This window comes from Alternaria burnsii, assembly GCF_013036055.1.
Source record: "Alternaria burnsii strain CBS107.38 chromosome Unknown 750, whole genome shotgun sequence".
Classification (NCBI taxonomy): Eukaryota; Fungi; Ascomycota; class Dothideomycetes; order Pleosporales; family Pleosporaceae; genus Alternaria; species Alternaria burnsii.
This window is the reverse complement of record NW_024066108.1, coordinates 2,024,985-2,042,205: the sequence shown is the minus strand read 5'-3', so window position 1 is coordinate 2,042,205 and position 17,221 is coordinate 2,024,985. Positions and strand designations below refer to the sequence as shown.

Below are 17,221 nucleotides of genomic sequence, written 5' to 3'. Positions count from 1 at the left end.
ATGAAATTGTGCGGCTAATCGTAACGATGCAAAGAGCAGGTAGCCAAGATCACACGAGAGTTTACAAGATGGGCAGCAGCCATGGAAACAATGCAGGACAATGTCTCAAAGGGAGTTTCTAGAATGAGCAGTCGTGAAGCAGAAATGTCATACATCAACGATTCAACAAAGAAAATTGTTGCATAGAATGGCACAACAACAGCATTAGTTCACAAGTCATAGATTTTTTGAAGCATGAATATACGGTGACGTTGTAATAAAAGACTAGGATTATGTATGTACTATGTGAAGATGTCGCGCAGGTGGAGTGCTGGCAGGAAAGCAAACGCCGCCCAATGGGATATCCAAACTGTAAATCTATGATGCATGATGGAGAATGCTTTTGAACAAGATGATGTGGTATCGCAAGGAACACGTAGTACCATGAGAAGCGTAAACAATGCCGATGCAGCCAAGGCCGCGGCGGGATTGTATACTGCATCTCTCAAGCAGAGTGCTACACTTTCATGTTGAAAGTGCGGGTCATAAAGTACCCACAAGTAAAAGGATTGTCGTAAGACCGTAGCATAATATACATGTCGAGCTCCAACCAGGGCGCTTATCTACGGTTGAAGTTGAGGTACTTTGCAGCAACGAAAAGGATAATCAAGTTGCTAGCAATGAATGCAGCAAAGATACCCAGATCCCTCCACCTGTTGCTGAACTCGTATCCGAGCGGCTGGTAGAACTCGTCGCCGACCTTGTAGGCACAGTAGTTGCAGGCGGAGGTGGCATTGTCGAGGATATAACCAGGCGCGCCATTGGAGAAGAAGTCACTCATGTACGATCCGCAGTCCTGGCCCTGTGGGGCGTTGAACTGGTTGTACTCGCCGGGTGTACATTGGACAGAAAGGTCGTGGAGTTCCGTGACAACCATGCCACCAATGAGGCGGGTGAACGGGTTAAGCTCGTAGAGCCACACGCGCCAAAACTTGGGAATCTGGGGCTTAGGGATCGTGACACCACAGAAGAGGGCGAAGATGATGATGATAAAAGGGTTAACGTAGGAAGCGATGAATGGAGATGGTGTCAGTGCAGCAATCGCCTGAGCCAAAGTGACGGAGAAGACCTCTGTGATGAGCACAATGAAGAATTGGTATCCAGCGCGGGAGCTGTCCGAGTTCAATCCGGGGATGTAGTAGAGCGGAAGGAAGAAGCAGACAGCGCAGAGGACGCTGTACGGCATCTCGGCAACGACCATAGACAAGGCGAAGGGGAAAGTCTTGTATGCCTTGGACATTTGCTCGCGGAAAGAGATCATACGCTGGATGGCGTACTTGGGTTCGACCTGAGCGAGAATCAGGGCAGGCAGAACGGTGACCTGGAAGATGATGAAGACGCGGTATTGCAGAGATGCTCGAGAGTCGTCAAGCTGGAGGTACATGAGACCTGTGAGTAGAGCGATGATGACGTGGTTGAAGAGACGAGTGAAACCGTAGTTAGGAGTACGCCAGAAAGAGAGATTCTGGCGTTTGATAACCTGCTTGATCTGGTAAGACAGTGGTGTAGCGTACTCCTGTTGGTCAACTGGTTCGGCAGAACCAACGGCAGCCATGCGCTCTTCCTTGACCTCAACAATGTGGCGCTTGACCTCGGCAAATTCTTCGGAATCCCGCCAGACATCAGCCCAGTCCTTGTCGCCGATACGAGGAGCAGAACCAGCACCAACAGCATCGAGCATCCACTCAGCGGGGTTGGCATCAGGTGGACAGTCAGCACCGTGACGATGGAAGTACCCTAGGAGAACGTGGGCGTCCTTGCCAATGTCACCGAAGTATACACATTGACCACCCCTTTGGAGGAGTAACAGACGGTCGAAGTTCTCAAAGAGAGCAGAGTTAGGCTGATGGATTGTGCACAAGATGGCTTGACCGGCGGCGGCAAGTTTGCGAAGGAAACGAACAATGTTGAAAGCGCTCTGCGAGTCGAGACCGGAGGTAGGCTCGTCCAAGAAAAGCAGGAGCTCAGGCTTGGCCGCGAGCTCGACACCGATAGTGACACGTTTGCGTTGTTCGACAGCAAGTCCACTTTCGGGATCACCAATGATAGCGTCTGCGATATCTTCCATTTCCAATAAGGCGATGACCTCCTCGACGTAGGCGTACTTCTCAGCCTGAGGAGTCTCGTACGGTTGTCGCAAGTCAGCAGAGAAGCGGAGTGCCTCGCGGACCGTTGTAGCAGGCTCGTGAACGTCAAGCTGTTCAGCGTAGGCAGTTCCTCGCTGGAAGGCAATACCGGGAACCTTTCCATCAACAAGCTTGTCACCGCTGATGACACCAATATTCTTGCGGTTGGCTAGCACATCGAGAAGCGTGGTCTTTCCAGCACCAGAAGCACCCATGAGGGCTGTCAGTTGGCCGGGCTTGACATATCCGTAGATGTTGTTGAGCAGGCGGAGCTCTCCGCTAGGGACAGGAACGTCGTAGCAAAGATCCTCCCAAGTGAGAACAGCCTTAGAAGCAATGTTGAGGTCCGAGCCCTGGTCGCTGCTGTCTTCCTTGCGGTTACGCTTGTCGCGCTTCTCTTGCAACTTGGCATTCAGTTCCTTGAGTTCCTTGTTCTCCTTAACGAAGAAGGTGACGGTACGTCCACCAGCACCCCACTTGACGAACTCTCCGAGGAAGGCGTTGGCGAGAAGAAATCCGACGATGAGGGCGACCATGATACCATAGTGCATCCAGAGGTCTGAAGGATCCCATGAGAAGGATGTCTTGATGTAATTGGTACCAGATACGATGGGGTTACCAGCTTCACTACCAGGCAGAGTGCAAACCTGGGCGTCAAGGTTGTCGTAGCCGGGTCCAGAAGGAACCAGAGAACTACCGGCACAAGTCAAATCCAGGCGGCTAAACTCGTTCATCATGAGAGCAGAGAATCCCAATCCTAAAGCGTTGATGTAGAAGATCCACCGAAGCCAGACTTGCTCGGACTGCCACTGGATAAGATAACCGGAGGTGAGTACGAATAGTGTTATGATCGTAGCAGCTAGACGGATTGCAACATCGAAGTCTGGACAAAGACATCCAACCGTTCGGAAGAACAGTGTCATAGCCAGATAACCAGTAATGATGACCAATGCGAATGTGAAGAAAGCTCCAGCATCTCGGACCAGATTCGTCATAAAGTACACAATGATGGAGAAGACTAGAATCTGCACGGATGCAAACAGTAGATCAACACCAATCTGTGCTATCCAAAGGGCTGACGGTCGGTGGAATGTAAAGGCGCGATGTTTGTTAATAATGGGTCTGCCTAACATAGTGGATGCCAATTCGGAGAAAGCCTGGAAAGCGTTGAAGAGGAGAGCAATGAAGAGCACACCACCACGGGTGAAAGCACCTGCGGAGGTATCAGGAAGGTCGAGCCAGACGGTACCGGTGATGATAGCAATAGAGATGGAAGTAATCCAAGAGACAACAAGGGCGAACTTGTCCTGCCATTTGAGCAAGAACTGGCGCTTGGCCAAAGCCCAGACCTGGAGATAGAACGGAATCGAGTAAACGGACTTCTGGGGTGCGTGGCGTTTTGATTCCTTGACGGCAAGCTGGAAGTCATCGTAGACGTGCTTCTCCTGATCCATCTGTGCCTTGTAGGCTACCATTTCGGCATCGAGCCTAGCCGCGGTCTCGGATTGCTTGAAAGCTTCAGCAAGCGCTTCAGGGGTAGAAGGAACATCCTTCTCGCTCATGCCGGGCTTGAACTCGCGCTCAAAAGGATCTGTGCAACCAGTGAGGTAGTCGGGGGTTGTCTGACGGGGCTTCTCCAAGAAGCCGAGACCCTCGAAATACGCGCGAGCTTCTTGGGCAGGTCCAAAGTATGCTTGTCGTCCACTGTCGATGACCATGACTTTGTCGAAGCACTTGTAGATGTTCTCAGAAGCCTGGTAGAGGGATACAAAAGTTGTGGTCTTGTAGATGTTTGTCAGGACCCTAAGCGAACGCGCATAGTCGACAGCAGTCGAGGCATCCAATCCTCTTGTGGAGTTGTCCCAGCTCATCAGGGAAGCACCAGTGATCATGGTCTCGGCAATCGAAACACGCTTCCTCTCTCCTCCACTGACACCACGGACGAAGGGGTTGCCGACAATGGTGTTGCGGGTGTGCTCGATATTGAACATTTTGAGCATGAGGTCAATGACCTTCTCCTTGAAGTCTTGTCGGGAGAGTCCGGCCGGACGCTTTCCTGGTACCTTGGTCTCTAGCGCAAAATCAAGTGTTTGTCCAACGGTGAGGGTAGGGTGGTGGTTCTCGTCCTCCTCGCAGTATACGGCCTCTCCTCGATACCTCTTCTCAAAGAAGTCTGCATCGAATGGACCGTATAATACGTTTCCATCTACCTTTGTGTATCCGTATCGCTGGTTGCTGATGACCTTGAGGAATGTAGTACATCCACTTCCTGGCTTGCCTAGAACCAGCACCATCTCGCCAGGCTTAACAACACCCTTGAAGTCTTTTAGGATGTCGAACTCTTTACCCTTCTTGCCGAGGCCGAGGATGCTGGCGGCAGTTTCGAAGACATTGAAGAATGATACGAAGGCATCTGGGAAGGTCTTGACGTAGTTCTTTACACCACCTATGGGACAATTAGCACGTGTTTCCAATGCAGATAATGCAAGGTAACCATACCGATACCGCTAACGGTGAGACCGTCCCATACAACACCAATGCGCTTCGACTTGATGCCTGCTGCCTCTTCCTCATCTTTACCACCACGCAGAGTGGCTTCAAGATCGAAAGGCTCATCCGAGGACTCGGAACCCTCAACAGTGGCCTTTTCTACGTCTGTGACGACGTCGCCTTTGCGACTCTGCTTGCTCTGTACGCGACTCAATCGGCGCGAGATGTTGCTAGCACGGGAGAGCTCTTTTGATAGTTCGGCAAAGTCAGCCTCGGCACGTTGGATGTCGACCCCACCCGTAACATTGCTGAAACCCTTTTCGTTGTTTGCCGAATTGCGCGCGGTGCTGTCGGTAATGGACGCAGTCCTGACGCTGGCATCATCACGGTGAGTATGGTTGCGGTTGGGGTGAATTGCCTCAAAGGTGGTGCCTTCGGTGTGCTCTTGGATCTGCGTATGCTGGGGAGCGCTGGCGTTATCCATGGCTGCGACTGCGGTACAGGGCGCACCCTGCGTTTCACTTGAACGGTTGCGAACCGGTGCGGACAGAGGCGGTGTCTCACACTTCTGCGGGCCCGGAAAAGAAGCGAATTATAAGGAACGTATGGAGATGTCGAACAAGAAAAGCAAACGAACAACAGAAGGGCGTCGAGGGATGTCGCAACGGCTAAATAAAATAAGAAAACAGTACACGACTCGGAGATAAGAGGAACTAGTTCCGAAAGGAGCCAAGGGCACAATCCTGCAGAGATGGCGCCGGGTGCGGCTAGGGCAGATCTCTTATTGTCGCAGCTATCAGGCCGCGGGTCTGCGACAAGTAAGTTTGATGTCCCATCATTCTTCAGCGGACTTGTTCGCACGGAGATAGTCGTGTGTATCACAACGCGCAATCCACTCACTCCGCTACACCATGATCGACGGCACAATCATTTTGCATGCAATCCGGTTAGATTCCGCCATGCATGACGCTGAGATCTCTGGGCAGACGCGAGAAAGCACCGCTGTACCAACGCTATGCGGCTCAGCGCCGGGAATGGATGCTAGTGGGAATATCTGTATACCAGCTCGCCGACGCCATGGTGCAACAAACTCAGTAGGTGAAGCCTCGGGCGCAGGGACTACAAACATGGCTCATAGTGATGCCTCGCGCGCGCAGTTGTTGAGGAGGATCAAACGAGAACAATCTCGTGGAGTAGCTTGACTCCGCTAGGCGTGATTTGCTTGCCTGCTTTTTGCTCCACTTGTCTCCACAGTGAGTTTGTAAGCCTTCTGCATTCAGCGCCTTGGCTCCGACCCCTTCACTCCGCCGTTGCACACCAACGGGCCGACACCACCTGCGTCCGCCCTTTCCACGTTGGTCTCCATCCCGTTAGGAACAGGAGTCGTCGCGGTCACCATGTTCCCATGCGAGCGGTAACCTGGAACAGTGCCCGATTCCTCGTCCTCCTTGGACCCCCCACTTTCTGAACACTCGACGACTCGACTCCCAGCATCGATCGCTCAGCCCTACTAGGGGTACGTCTCGACTGCACGTTGCCCTATCTTGGCGTCGGTGTTCCGCCGCGGGCTACCGGCAACTACTTCGGCAACCCGACTACGCCCTTTTTCGACTCATTCTCGCTCATTCTCGACGCAATCATGAATCTTCGATGCATCTCAACCTTCTGATCTGCAGCAAGGGCCCTGTCACGGTTGCATCGCACACAACGGCTCACACCGACTCATATCAATTGTCGCTGCCTATGCCAATTCCTAACTTGGCCCAGAATTAACGTGTCTTCACCGCGCTTTTTTCCCACTTGAACAATTTCGCTTCAGCCGCACCGACTAATTTTAGACCGCTTGTTGCTTTCCAGATCCGACACCGGTTCCCAAGGTGTGCCAATAAACTCTTGAGAACTAACACACCATCGCAACGTCTTATCACGGTCTTCACGCATCTTGTGCATATGCGGTTCCACATCACATAGCAGGTCAGCACTATCGTGTCAATGGCATTCTTTCCGTTAGTGCAGTGCACGAGCGCTAATCAAACAACGGCATTGCTTAACAAGCATAACGCAAACATACTAATCATCTTTCTTTTATCGCCATACTTGCCGTTGCTACCTCAGTACACGGAGAATTGTTTTTTCCACCATCACCATTATACCGAGCCCACTTGGAAGTCCAGAATCACGCCTCTACGAACAATTGTAGCTTATAGTACTAGAACTGCACCAACACAGACACATTAGTTATCACAAAAGTCTCCGAGCATCGCAGCATTGATATTGGCTTCAGATGTCTCGAGACAATACGAGCCGACATCCCTATCCATCTCTGCAGATTTCAGCTCAAAGCCTACCATGGTGTTTCCAACCAGTAACAGTTAGGGCCTGAGTAATCAACACGAGAAGCTAAGCGTTGATGCGTCATACTGACTACGATCGCGAACTACACAACGCGAAGTCATGTGAAAGCGCCTCATTTATCTAGGAAATCTAACTGTTATTGGCTCTGCTTGCGAGGAGTCTCAGCCCTCGATAAGGCAGACTTGTCATGAGTGCGCTCTGAAAGCTCACCGAGAAAGCATCAGCAAAGCCATTGTGAATCAATCTTACAGGCATCTCGTGCGCTTTTCGCTTTGTTCGTTTTCCTTGCGACCATGAGCTATCCTGAGGTACGATGTGTACAATTACTTACATATAAGGTAGTATTGATGGCGGTTGTGTTGAAGCTTTATCAAAACTGTGTACTGACTCCTTTTCTACCTGCATTTTATCCGGGATACTGCACATATCATTGATAGACTTCTGGACTCCTTGACTTTGCCTTCAATATGTCTTTTCCGCCTATTCGATTCGCTCCTTTCCAATTGTCGAGCGCACCTTCATCAAGTCAAGCAAACACGCAACAACCTGCCCAGCAGTCACAGACGCCAGCGGCGTCCAGTACATCTGCAAATTCCAGCACATCGGAAAACGCTACATCAAATACGGCCAGTTCAGATACGACAAACTCGCAGAATACGAAGTGACCTACAAGGCATATCGCGAAGGCACTGGACATCTATCCCACTTAATGCATTCCACTGCTTTAACGACTTTCAGGAGGAAACAAAGCAATACAGAGATTGAGTAACGCAACCAACAATAGTATCTGACTGAGGTTGGGATAGACTTGCTTCCCTTCGTTCAAGATTATGGCGTCAATATAATTGTAGGATCATCAAGTATCATTTCAAAAACCGCTTACATGTCTACTGTGTCCATTCTTCAGACCTTCCGATCATCAACAGACTCTGACACCAACCCTCAATCCGCCTCCAAACTCACTGTACTCCGGATCAACTCAGTATTCGTTATACATTTGACTCACATCCATGTCTCCAGATCTCATCTTTAAATCCCGCATGTCTCCAATGCCACCCCACAAAAAAGTAGTTCGTTGAGTTTCTCGGTACCCTGTACCCCCTCATCATAGTGCACGAGCATACATGGGCCCATTACATTTTGTCCACTCGGTCGTACTTCGCGATTACAAATACGAGGTGCTATCACTAGCCAGTCACACCCAGATAGCCAATAATATATTGACCGGTTTCTTGCTATTACGTATACGTTGCCTCGTTCTGGCGTGTAAACACGTACTCGAGTCAGATTTCCCCGACCAGGAAGCAATTGCAGCGTGCATACCTGACCGACTGGATGGTGGGAAAATACTATATTCCATCTGTAATTCTGTACTACAGGATGCGTAGGCATGCTCGTGGGAGGTATAAACTCAATCCCAGACCTTGTCAATAGTTGCGTTGCGATCCGGTATTGTGTGGAAATATAGCGCAAATGTATAGAACACCAGCCATCATGAATCAGACTCTCTTAAACTATGCATAACAAACAATCCTTTCGCAACCAACATCACAAATAACGAGTCGCAAGTTCAGATGGGAACAGATATAGACACATTACAAACAGCTCAAAGATGCCCACACCATACATCTCACTGTTAGTAGACAAAGGCCCAGATATCCTTCTTTTCAGTCCTTTCTGAACTCGTCACAACTGGCAGCTCAGAGGATGACAGCATCTAGAATGTGGAGTTTTAAAATCAAATAAGTAATCTGAAATGTTACACTGAAGAGTACAAAGTAAAACAGCACTGCAGCTTTTTGCCAAATGTCATGACCGTCGCGAAACGAACGATAGAAAGACAACCTCCACCCCAAGACAACACATTCCTCCATTGCGACGCCGTGCCATACATACCAAAGTTGAAACTGACACAAGAAAACTATTGTTTGGGTATGTTGCAGTCGTAGTTCCAATAGTACATCCTGGTTTAATCCGTCCGTCTTCGCCAATTCATACATCTTCGTCTGTCCTTCCTATCCTCATCATAACATACCCAGTTACTCCCAATCCTTAATACCAGACACTCGCCCAAAGACCTGAATGCCTCACACCTACCTCTTCTCGTCCACCTGCATACCGGCTTCAAGTGCAGCAGGTGTCTTCTCCCTCCGCTCTTGACTCTGATCACCAGCACTGCTCGACTCACCCTGCGGCCTCCGTCCAATACGGGCAAGCCAGCTCTCTGCACTCTGTACCGTACCATCAACAACAGTGGTAATTTGACCCATCATATCCAATCCTTCCTTAGCAAACGCCAACATGCGATTTGCGCCTCTAACCTCATCGCCCCCCGCGTGCTCATTGTTCGCATTGCGACCCGCGAGCTGCCATCTCTGAGGTACAGAGAGTAATTGAGTGCGAACGACTGTCTGGGCGTTTTGCGGGAGAGCACCGCCCGTATAGCGGGAAACCGATTGAACAACGGATTGCAGCGTTTGCCAGATATCAGATGAGAGGGCCTTGATACGGTCGGCAATCTTGCGGACTTGGTCGTCTTTGTCCGCGGTGTCGGCAAGGCCCATTTGGGCCATGTTGCCATTGAGTTGCGTCTTCTCATCTTGGCTGCCCGACTGCCTTTGGTTGTTGAGGGCGGTTTCGTACTCTTCGAGCACAAGCTTGAGCGCGCGCATGACGGAGTCGATGTGAGTCGTCGCACCGCGCAGGAGACCGAGGCAAAGCTTCAAGGAGCGTAGGGATGTCTCCGATAGCGCGACACCGAGACCGGAGGTGGTCATGATAAGCTGCGTGGACCAGTTCACGCGCCGGTCTTGCGGGGTGTTTGAGCGTTGGTCTGGCGATTTTTGCGACATGTTCTGTCCAGAGAAGACTGCCTCTTCATAGTTTGGAGAGCGCTGATCATCGTACGCAGGAAGCGACTCGGTGCATGATGATTGTGAACCGCCTCTAGTTCGTGATGCTGCCGCAAGCGCGTCGTCGACATCCATGGCGTCGTCTGCCGGACTAGCAATCCTTTGCCTCTTGCTTCTAGAACTCTCGCCATCACCTTGCTCGAGGTCGCTGGGTCGTCTGTCTCCCAGGTATCGTCGCAAACTCTTCTCCATGCCTGTCCTTCTACCCACAGACGACACCGTATTGACCATTGGCGAACCAATGTTGCGCTCGATGAGCTCAGCGCCGTATTGGACGAGTCGCGGGGTGTATCCTTTGGTCGTATTATAGGCTGAGATAGAGCCGTTGATACCGCTCCCAAGCCATGGGTGGTTCGACGTGATCAGGGAGAGGAGCGGTTCAGGAGGCTCAGCTGTAGATTCGCGAGCAGAGAGCGTAAGGGATCGTGCTGTCGGCGAGCGAACAAAGTCTGCGATAGTCAGTCAATATGTATCCAGCATCATAGACAGTAACCACAACGGCATGACTACATACCTGGATTCCCGAGTCCGCTGAGCGCCTCAGCTGCCAGCCTTACATCGGGATCATCCATACTGACACTTGTCTCCCGTCTGTTCGTGTTCTCGCTGCGCACACTCGCTGTATCCATGGGGCTTCCCATGTCCTCACGCGGTAGGCTCTCTGGCGCTCGTGGGAAAGCCGCATGGTTTGGCATTGGCAACCTGCCCCATTGCGACGCATCGTACTGCGATCGCGGGCTGAATTCTATCGAGTTGTGTGGAGTATGACGCGCTTTGGTGTCGGGCAGGTCCAGGGACTTGATGCCCGGTAGCCTTGCGTGATCAGAGACATGGCTTGGAATATGGGTCGGTACCGAAGGGAGATGCAGCGATTCGGGCTCGTGTTGTGTGTATGCAGGCGGCGGGGCATGCTGGAGTGGTCGTTCCTGCTCCATTGTAGGAGATTCGCAGAAGCGTGACGTTTATAATCCGACCAGCCCTACCCCACGTTTGTTTGGGCGCAAACCACACCCAACTGTATCGCTGCGACTCGTGGTAGCAGTCGTTTCGAGTTACGCTATGTCCGTGAAAGCCGTCGCAATGCCCAATGACGATGCGGAAGGAGCGTCTCGAAAGGGTATTCTCCTCCGCGGAAGCGTAATCGGACGCCCAAGTGCGAATTCGAGGACGCGATGATGTCGTTCAAGGGGATGCGAGTCGACAGGGACATGCAGCACGGAAGAGAAGCTCTGAATGACGGTCGCAAAGAGTGGAATCGTCGCTTATCGCATGGTTGATCGGAAGGCAAGGTTCGAGGGATGACAGCGCGAGACGCCCGGCAGCAAATTGGGGATCACCACAAAGCCGTGATTCTCACATGTCAATCCTATCACATGTCACCAATGATCCACCCAGTCCACGCCACACATGCTTCTTGGCACTCAATTCCGAGCAACCCCATGCACTGTCCAGGCAGCTCAAGCTTCCGGCGTGGTGAGTGCGAAACGGATTGAGACGCACTGGACCTTCCCACAAAAGATTTCGACGCATTGCGATGAGTTGGGGCCATCACCATGGTTCCAGGTCAAGGCTAACGACAGAAGCCGCTGCATGGGGCTGCAGCCGATCACTGAGCTTCCGGCACGCTGTCTCCTCTCGCTATTGCACGTGCAATCTGCCTAGGCTTCCCCACATCAGCCCTGTTTTCTTCCGATGCCCGCACACCACACACCCAGAACACAGCAGACGAATCATTGACGATTATGCATTATCTTTCGTTCAAGTATTTGCTACAACGTGCTATACCACCCATACCAAAGCCAAAGACCAACACCGGAGTTGTCGTAACGCGATCCGACCAACCATGCTCTTACATGCTTTTATCGTAACACGGGGCTACACCAAAGTGTTCATCCCCACACATAGCAATTACAAGAAGATAGAAAATTGTAACCCTCCAGGGTGATGTCGTGCCAAGAACGAATTGCTAAGAAGCCTGGCCAAAAGGTGGCTCCTGTTGACGAGTTATTTCAAGGTCTGATAATTTGCACCTAAATCTTGCAAAAGCTGAAGATCATAACACGCTGCGTCAAGTGTGACTGCAGAGTACTTTGACTGCTTCGACGGCAAGGGGGCGTTGGGCATCGTCCAATGCTTCAAAAAGCTCCATCTGCCGCAAGGCGCTCCGCAGATCCTCTGGACTGTCGAGCCTATGCCTTGCGGCTGCGGGTCGCACGTCCGTTGGGTGTGCCATTGGGTGAAGCTCCTGTAGCAACACCGTTAGTAGAGACAACACGCGAGGTCGATAGCCGCCTGCGAGCTTCACCAACAGTCGGCAACTTCTCATCCTTCATCTCAATCAACGCGCTTGTAGCCCTGCGACGGCCCTTGGGCACCGGCTTCTTGTACGTGGCGAAGTAGAAGGCGAGGAAGAGGAACAGGTACGACGTGATGATGCAAATGCCCGAGATAGCAGCAAACTCCTCACCAGCACACTTGCCCATGTTGGGCAGGTGCGGCCAGTAGGTGCTTGTGAAGTAGGTCCACGAGGCAAAGTAGATGAAGCCTGGAGGTGGTCAATTGCTGTCTTATGACGCATGCGTGAGCAGGTGGGGAACATACCGATATCGAGAACGAATTGGGTGATCTGGCCAATGGTGATGTACTTCTTCCACCAGATGCGGATGCCTCGCGCGCTCTGGAAGTAGTACCAGTACATGACAACGTGGACAGCCAGGTTGAGAGTGATGACAGGCCATGAGACAGGGGTGTGACCGATGAGCTGGGTGTAGCAGAGGAGAGCGGTCGCGCCATGGTGGTAGGTGTGGAGGAAAGCTGGGCTTGTTAGCAATGCAATCTCGAAGCCAGATTGGTGTACATACTCAATGGCTTCTTCTTCAGGAACAGGAAGCAGGTGTCGATCAACTCCAAAAACTTGGTGAGGTAGTTGAGCTGTGCTTATCAGCCGAATTCTCAAGCAGCATGCAACGTAAGCACTTACGTAGTAGAGAATGACCAGCTTGTCGGTCCATCCACCCTCGTGGTCACAGATGGCGAAGAAAAGACCCTTCCTGGCAACCGTGGGGATCAGTTGCTCAGCGAAAAGGAGCAATAGAGTGCCGCTGATTGCCGTGAGGTAAAAGTTGTGCACCTTGAAGAGGAAGTTGAGCTTGAAGGGCTCACGGTTGCGCATAAGCTCCCGTCCACCAAAGATTGTAATGTAGTATGCGATCAGCGTCACGACGCAGACCTTGAAAGTCGAGAGCGGTGTCTCTCCTTGTACGAATCGGAAATCCTGGGGCTTGTAGCCCGCGATGGGCTCGAAGCACTTCTCGAAGATGGGCCATAGTGCCAGGCCGAAGGGACGGTCGAGCGTCGGCGCGCCGATTTCAAGCCAATCTGGGTTACCCATTGTGTGCGTGTATGATTATGGGTTTCGATGAGGTCGGTGTTGTGTTGTTCGGAAGCCCTGGTCGGAAGGATTTAAAGGGTTGAGCCTAGTCCAGAAACTAGGTAAACAAGGGAAACGTGGAGAAGAAGAGCTGGCAACCGCGACCAAGCAAGGGCGAAGCGCAAAGGAGTGACGAGAAAATGTGAAGAAGTAAATCTCACACTGAGGTGAATGAAGGTGATGCGCAAAAGGTTATGAAGGGCCAGCAATTGTTTTCTGGCTGCGCCGGAAAGGAGGTCGGAAATGACTGCTGGGGTCTTCCGCCTCTCCCGCAGATGGGCCCAACGCGCCGTTGCACGTCCAAATTACGACACATTGCAGACCGAGGCGAATTGCATGTTTGCTATTGGGTACACTACTGTATTGCTCTCCTTTTACATTCGTCTTACTGCTGGCGGGCGCTGGACTATCTTGGCCAGATTTTGCAACCACCATGCTAGATTCAGATAGCATGGATTCGCACGCAGCTGGCGTACGAACATGTAATTCAGCCTGCTTCGAAGATGTTCAGCATGTGGTTTGAATGGCCTCGACCTCACTCGCCGTCGCTATATCACGGTGCAAAATGCTTCTCCAAATGTCACCACCTGTTCGGCAGGCTTGGCGCTCCGAAAGCCGAAACCCCCCTTGAGGCTAGTTTGATCTTCGAAAGCGAGTCGGATGGAAGACTATGCGGCTCCCCGTGTGTAGATAGTACGGCTTGAGAAGATGGGGATCCCTTGCAACCTTTCCAGCACGCATGGACCAAGGCGAACAGAATGAATGGTGATGCTTTCTGTGGAAATAAGCACATAGCAATGGGCTCACGATTACTTATCAGCATAGTCTGCCATATCTCCTCTCTTTTGTCTTTCTTCGTTGATTCGTTTTCACATACACAGAGGGGGCATCTTCAAAGATTCTTTATATTCCGCGTCTATCAGTATGAAGAAATTCCTATCCAGTCATCTTCTACAGAGAACGTCATCCGGAACACCACGTGAAACGTCCATGTTGTTTTGGGAAGAACCAAAGAAACCGCGACGCTTTGATGCCAGATAAAACCACATTGATATCGCAACCACAGTCCAGCCCGCAACAGGCTAGCAATGAATCAAGACGACAAAAAGAGAAGAGAAGATATGCTCCCCAGAATCAAGAGCTAATGACCCGAGTGATTGTGCCTCCAGAATTCGACCTTGCACGACCATTTGGTGCGCGTGACGAGGCGGCGTGGCCAGAAGAAGAGTTGGGGCGACTGTTGCTACGCGGTCGACCAGCCGAGCGGCGAGCACTTGAAGAAACGTGGTGCTCCCCTTGCGAAGTATGATGCCGTCGCTACAAAAGCGCAAAGCACAAACACGTCAGATCCACCTGAATCGAAATGCAAGTCTTGGACAACAAGGAAGAAAACCTAGGAGTCTAGGAATAGAATTAAGAGTACATCGATTCGGCCACAGAGAATGCTCATCCAGAGTTCTAGGGACTTAAGAATCAACGTACCGAGGTTTGGCTGCCTTGACGCTCATACTCCTTCGGCCGCCTCTCTCTCGATGCTGTTCCGTCGTCCTGTAGGCGGAGGTTCTCCAATCGTGACTCCGAGTCGTCCATGCGCATCGGATCGACGGCTGATTTCTCTGCCGTACCGTTTGAACGTGATTCGGCGAGCCTGGCAAGCTTATCCCAGCGATCCTGTCGACTTTGCTGTCTTTGAGTAGCATTGTTTTGTGACTCGGCGTAATCGTGTGAGCAGTCATCGAAGAGTTGCGGGTTCACCTCCATGAATAGCTTCATGGCATTGTATACCATACCATGAATTGTTCTGAATGCAGAGTCAGCAAGCAAGCAGTCTCACCAGATTGCATATACGTACCGGTTCCAGTGACCCTTCGAGTTTTCGTACAGCGGCGCGAACATAATGGGCAAGATGACTTCAACGTTGTCGCTAACAAGGTTGCAGAAGTACTCGTTGTTCCAGAAGTACAATGCTCTCTCAGCTACCTGGAAGTGAGGACTGGCGACAGATTTGGCCAATTGGTTGAACAGCGGCTCTTGTACCTTTGCGAACTCGGCGGGGTCCATAACCTCGAAGATGTCCTCGACCTCGTTCAGGAACATGACCTCTTTGGTACTGTTCACCTTTGGCCAATATCGGAGAAGACCCAAAACAACCTGAACGTGTAAGCCTAGCCTATTGGATCTGGCGTATGTTCCTACCTCTTCTGTTAATGCCGCGTCCTTTTCCAAGAACTGGACAATGCAATACGCCAATTGTGGATGGTACATGCTCAAGCTCTTGACTTTGTGAAGCGGAATGAGCACCCTAGTGAGGAACAGCTTGTGCTCTTCCTTCAATGGCAGAGCAAAACCGTTAATTATAGAACCGAGAATTTCGAGAAGCTCGGCGATACCGTTGAAGCGTTCTGTCTCGTAAATGAATTGGAAAAAGACGTTGTTGATGGAACGGCGGATGTAGGACCGGAGATTGAGGAATTTGCCGTAAATGCGATGAAGTGTGGTCTTCAAGAAGTCGCGCTCTCTGGGGTCTTCGGAATCGAAAAGCTCAAGCAGCTGCTCACATTAGCCAGATGATACCAAGCAGATGACAAGATACGTACGTTGAGCACAAAACTGTGGTCTATGTACGCTTTGGCAATGTTTGTGTTGAAGTCCTGACTTTCGATGAATCGAAGGAAGAACTCGTAAACGACCTGTATGTGCGGCCACGCCACTTCCAGCACCGGCTCGTCTTCTTCTGGGTCAAAGGCCTCACCTTGGGGGTTCATTGGGGGTGGGATGGGTCGGAACAGGTTCTTTGCAAACATCTCGACGACGCGAGGGTACATCTTCTCGGTGATGACTTGGCGGTTGTTGGCAACATAGTCGAGCAGCTCGTGCAGGGCAAGACGCTTGATCTCCTTTGATTTCATATCGCCACTAGCATCGTTGAAGTCGAAGATGATGTTGCATTGGTCGATCTTTTGCATGAAGAGTTCCTCCCTCTTGTTCGGAGGCACCTCGTGAAAACCAGGAAGCTTTTCTAGTTCACGCTGGCGCTGGTCTGAGATGTCGAAGCGCGACGAGTGTTGCCTCTTCGGGGTTCTCATGCCCTCGATGTTGTCCTTGGGCGTCGCTTGAAGACGGTCGAATATTCCCGACTTCTGGCCCGCCTTGGGCGGCGCAAGATCTCCGGGCATCGTCTCGGCCGCGCCAGGAGGGGGTGGATGCTGTGGTATTGATTAGCCTACCGAACATGTGTCTATGGATGCGCAAGTACTCACAGGCGCGCTTGGGCTGATGACGACGCTGGGTGCCAGGGGCTGCCCCAACCTAGAGGGCGTGCCTGGACCAGCAGCGCCGGTATTACCAGCAACACCGGGACTCATCACGCCCTGTCCACCAAAAGATTGAGGTCCACCCGCAAGCGAACCCGACGAAGGCTGCGGGTTCTGTTGTAGCGACCCAATGTTGGAGGAAGCGCCGTCGGCGGCGGGCTGGCTCTTGCTTCGCGCATCGGTGAGCTGTGTCTGCGACGAGGAAGGCGTGGCCTGAGCAGAGCCCGAGGGCGAGTTGGAGGCAGCCAGCGACGGCGAAGCAGTTCCAGAAGACGAGTCCTTCTTCTTAGATGACTTGCTATCCTTGCTTCGAGAGAGCTGTTCGGACTAGATATGTTAGCCTCCGCGCATAGAGAGGGGTAAGGCGGTGCGGTGTGCTGCCAGGGTCCACTGGGAGGACGGGCAACTTACGACCCTTTGCCTAAAGCCCTTCATGGTTGGTGAAATGCGCCCACGGCCAGGTTAAGCGCTGCAGAGGTCTTGTAGAGACGGGCGTCCGAGATGGAGGCTGGCCTCGGGGCGTTTGGGGACAGGTCGCAATTCAAGAGCGCCAAT

At 51.7% G+C, this 17,221-nt stretch overlaps 4 protein-coding genes across 4 annotated transcripts; all 4 read right to left on the bottom strand.

Moving 5' to 3' along the window:
• Window positions 1–598: 598 nt before the first annotated feature.
• GT037_002107 (abc transporter cdr4) lies at window positions 599–5,139 on the bottom strand (the record flags this gene model as incomplete). Its single annotated transcript, XM_038927154.1, has 2 exons — window positions 599–4,611; window positions 4,665–5,139. 2 exons carry the CDS (start codon window positions 5,137–5,139, stop codon window positions 599–601), a joined length of 4,488 nt encoding a protein of 1,495 aa, XP_038790446.1.
• A 3,964-nt stretch (window positions 5,140–9,103) lies between these two features.
• GT037_002106 (uncharacterized protein) lies at window positions 9,104–10,857 on the bottom strand (the record flags this gene model as incomplete). The annotated part of the gene is made up of 2 exons (XM_038927153.1): window positions 9,104–10,371; window positions 10,437–10,857. 2 exons carry the CDS (start codon window positions 10,855–10,857, stop codon window positions 9,104–9,106), a joined length of 1,689 nt encoding a protein of 562 aa, XP_038790445.1.
• Window positions 10,858–12,111: 1,254 nt separating this feature from the next.
• On the bottom strand, window positions 12,112–13,313 carry GT037_002105 (elongation of fatty acids protein 3; the record flags this gene model as incomplete). Its single annotated transcript, XM_038927152.1, has 4 exons — window positions 12,112–12,467; window positions 12,524–12,736; window positions 12,784–12,853; window positions 12,903–13,313. 4 exons carry the CDS (start codon window positions 13,311–13,313, stop codon window positions 12,112–12,114), a joined length of 1,050 nt encoding a protein of 349 aa, XP_038790444.1.
• Window positions 13,314–14,825: 1,512 nt separating this feature from the next.
• Window positions 14,826–17,101, bottom strand: GT037_002104 (protein phosphatase 2a regulatory b subunit; the record flags this gene model as incomplete). Its single annotated transcript, XM_038927151.1, has 6 exons — window positions 14,826–15,153; window positions 15,205–15,503; window positions 15,549–15,902; window positions 15,950–16,558; window positions 16,613–16,993; window positions 17,078–17,101. 6 exons carry the CDS (start codon window positions 17,099–17,101, stop codon window positions 14,826–14,828), a joined length of 1,995 nt encoding a protein of 664 aa, XP_038790443.1.
• Between the last annotated feature and the right edge of the window lie 120 nt (window positions 17,102–17,221).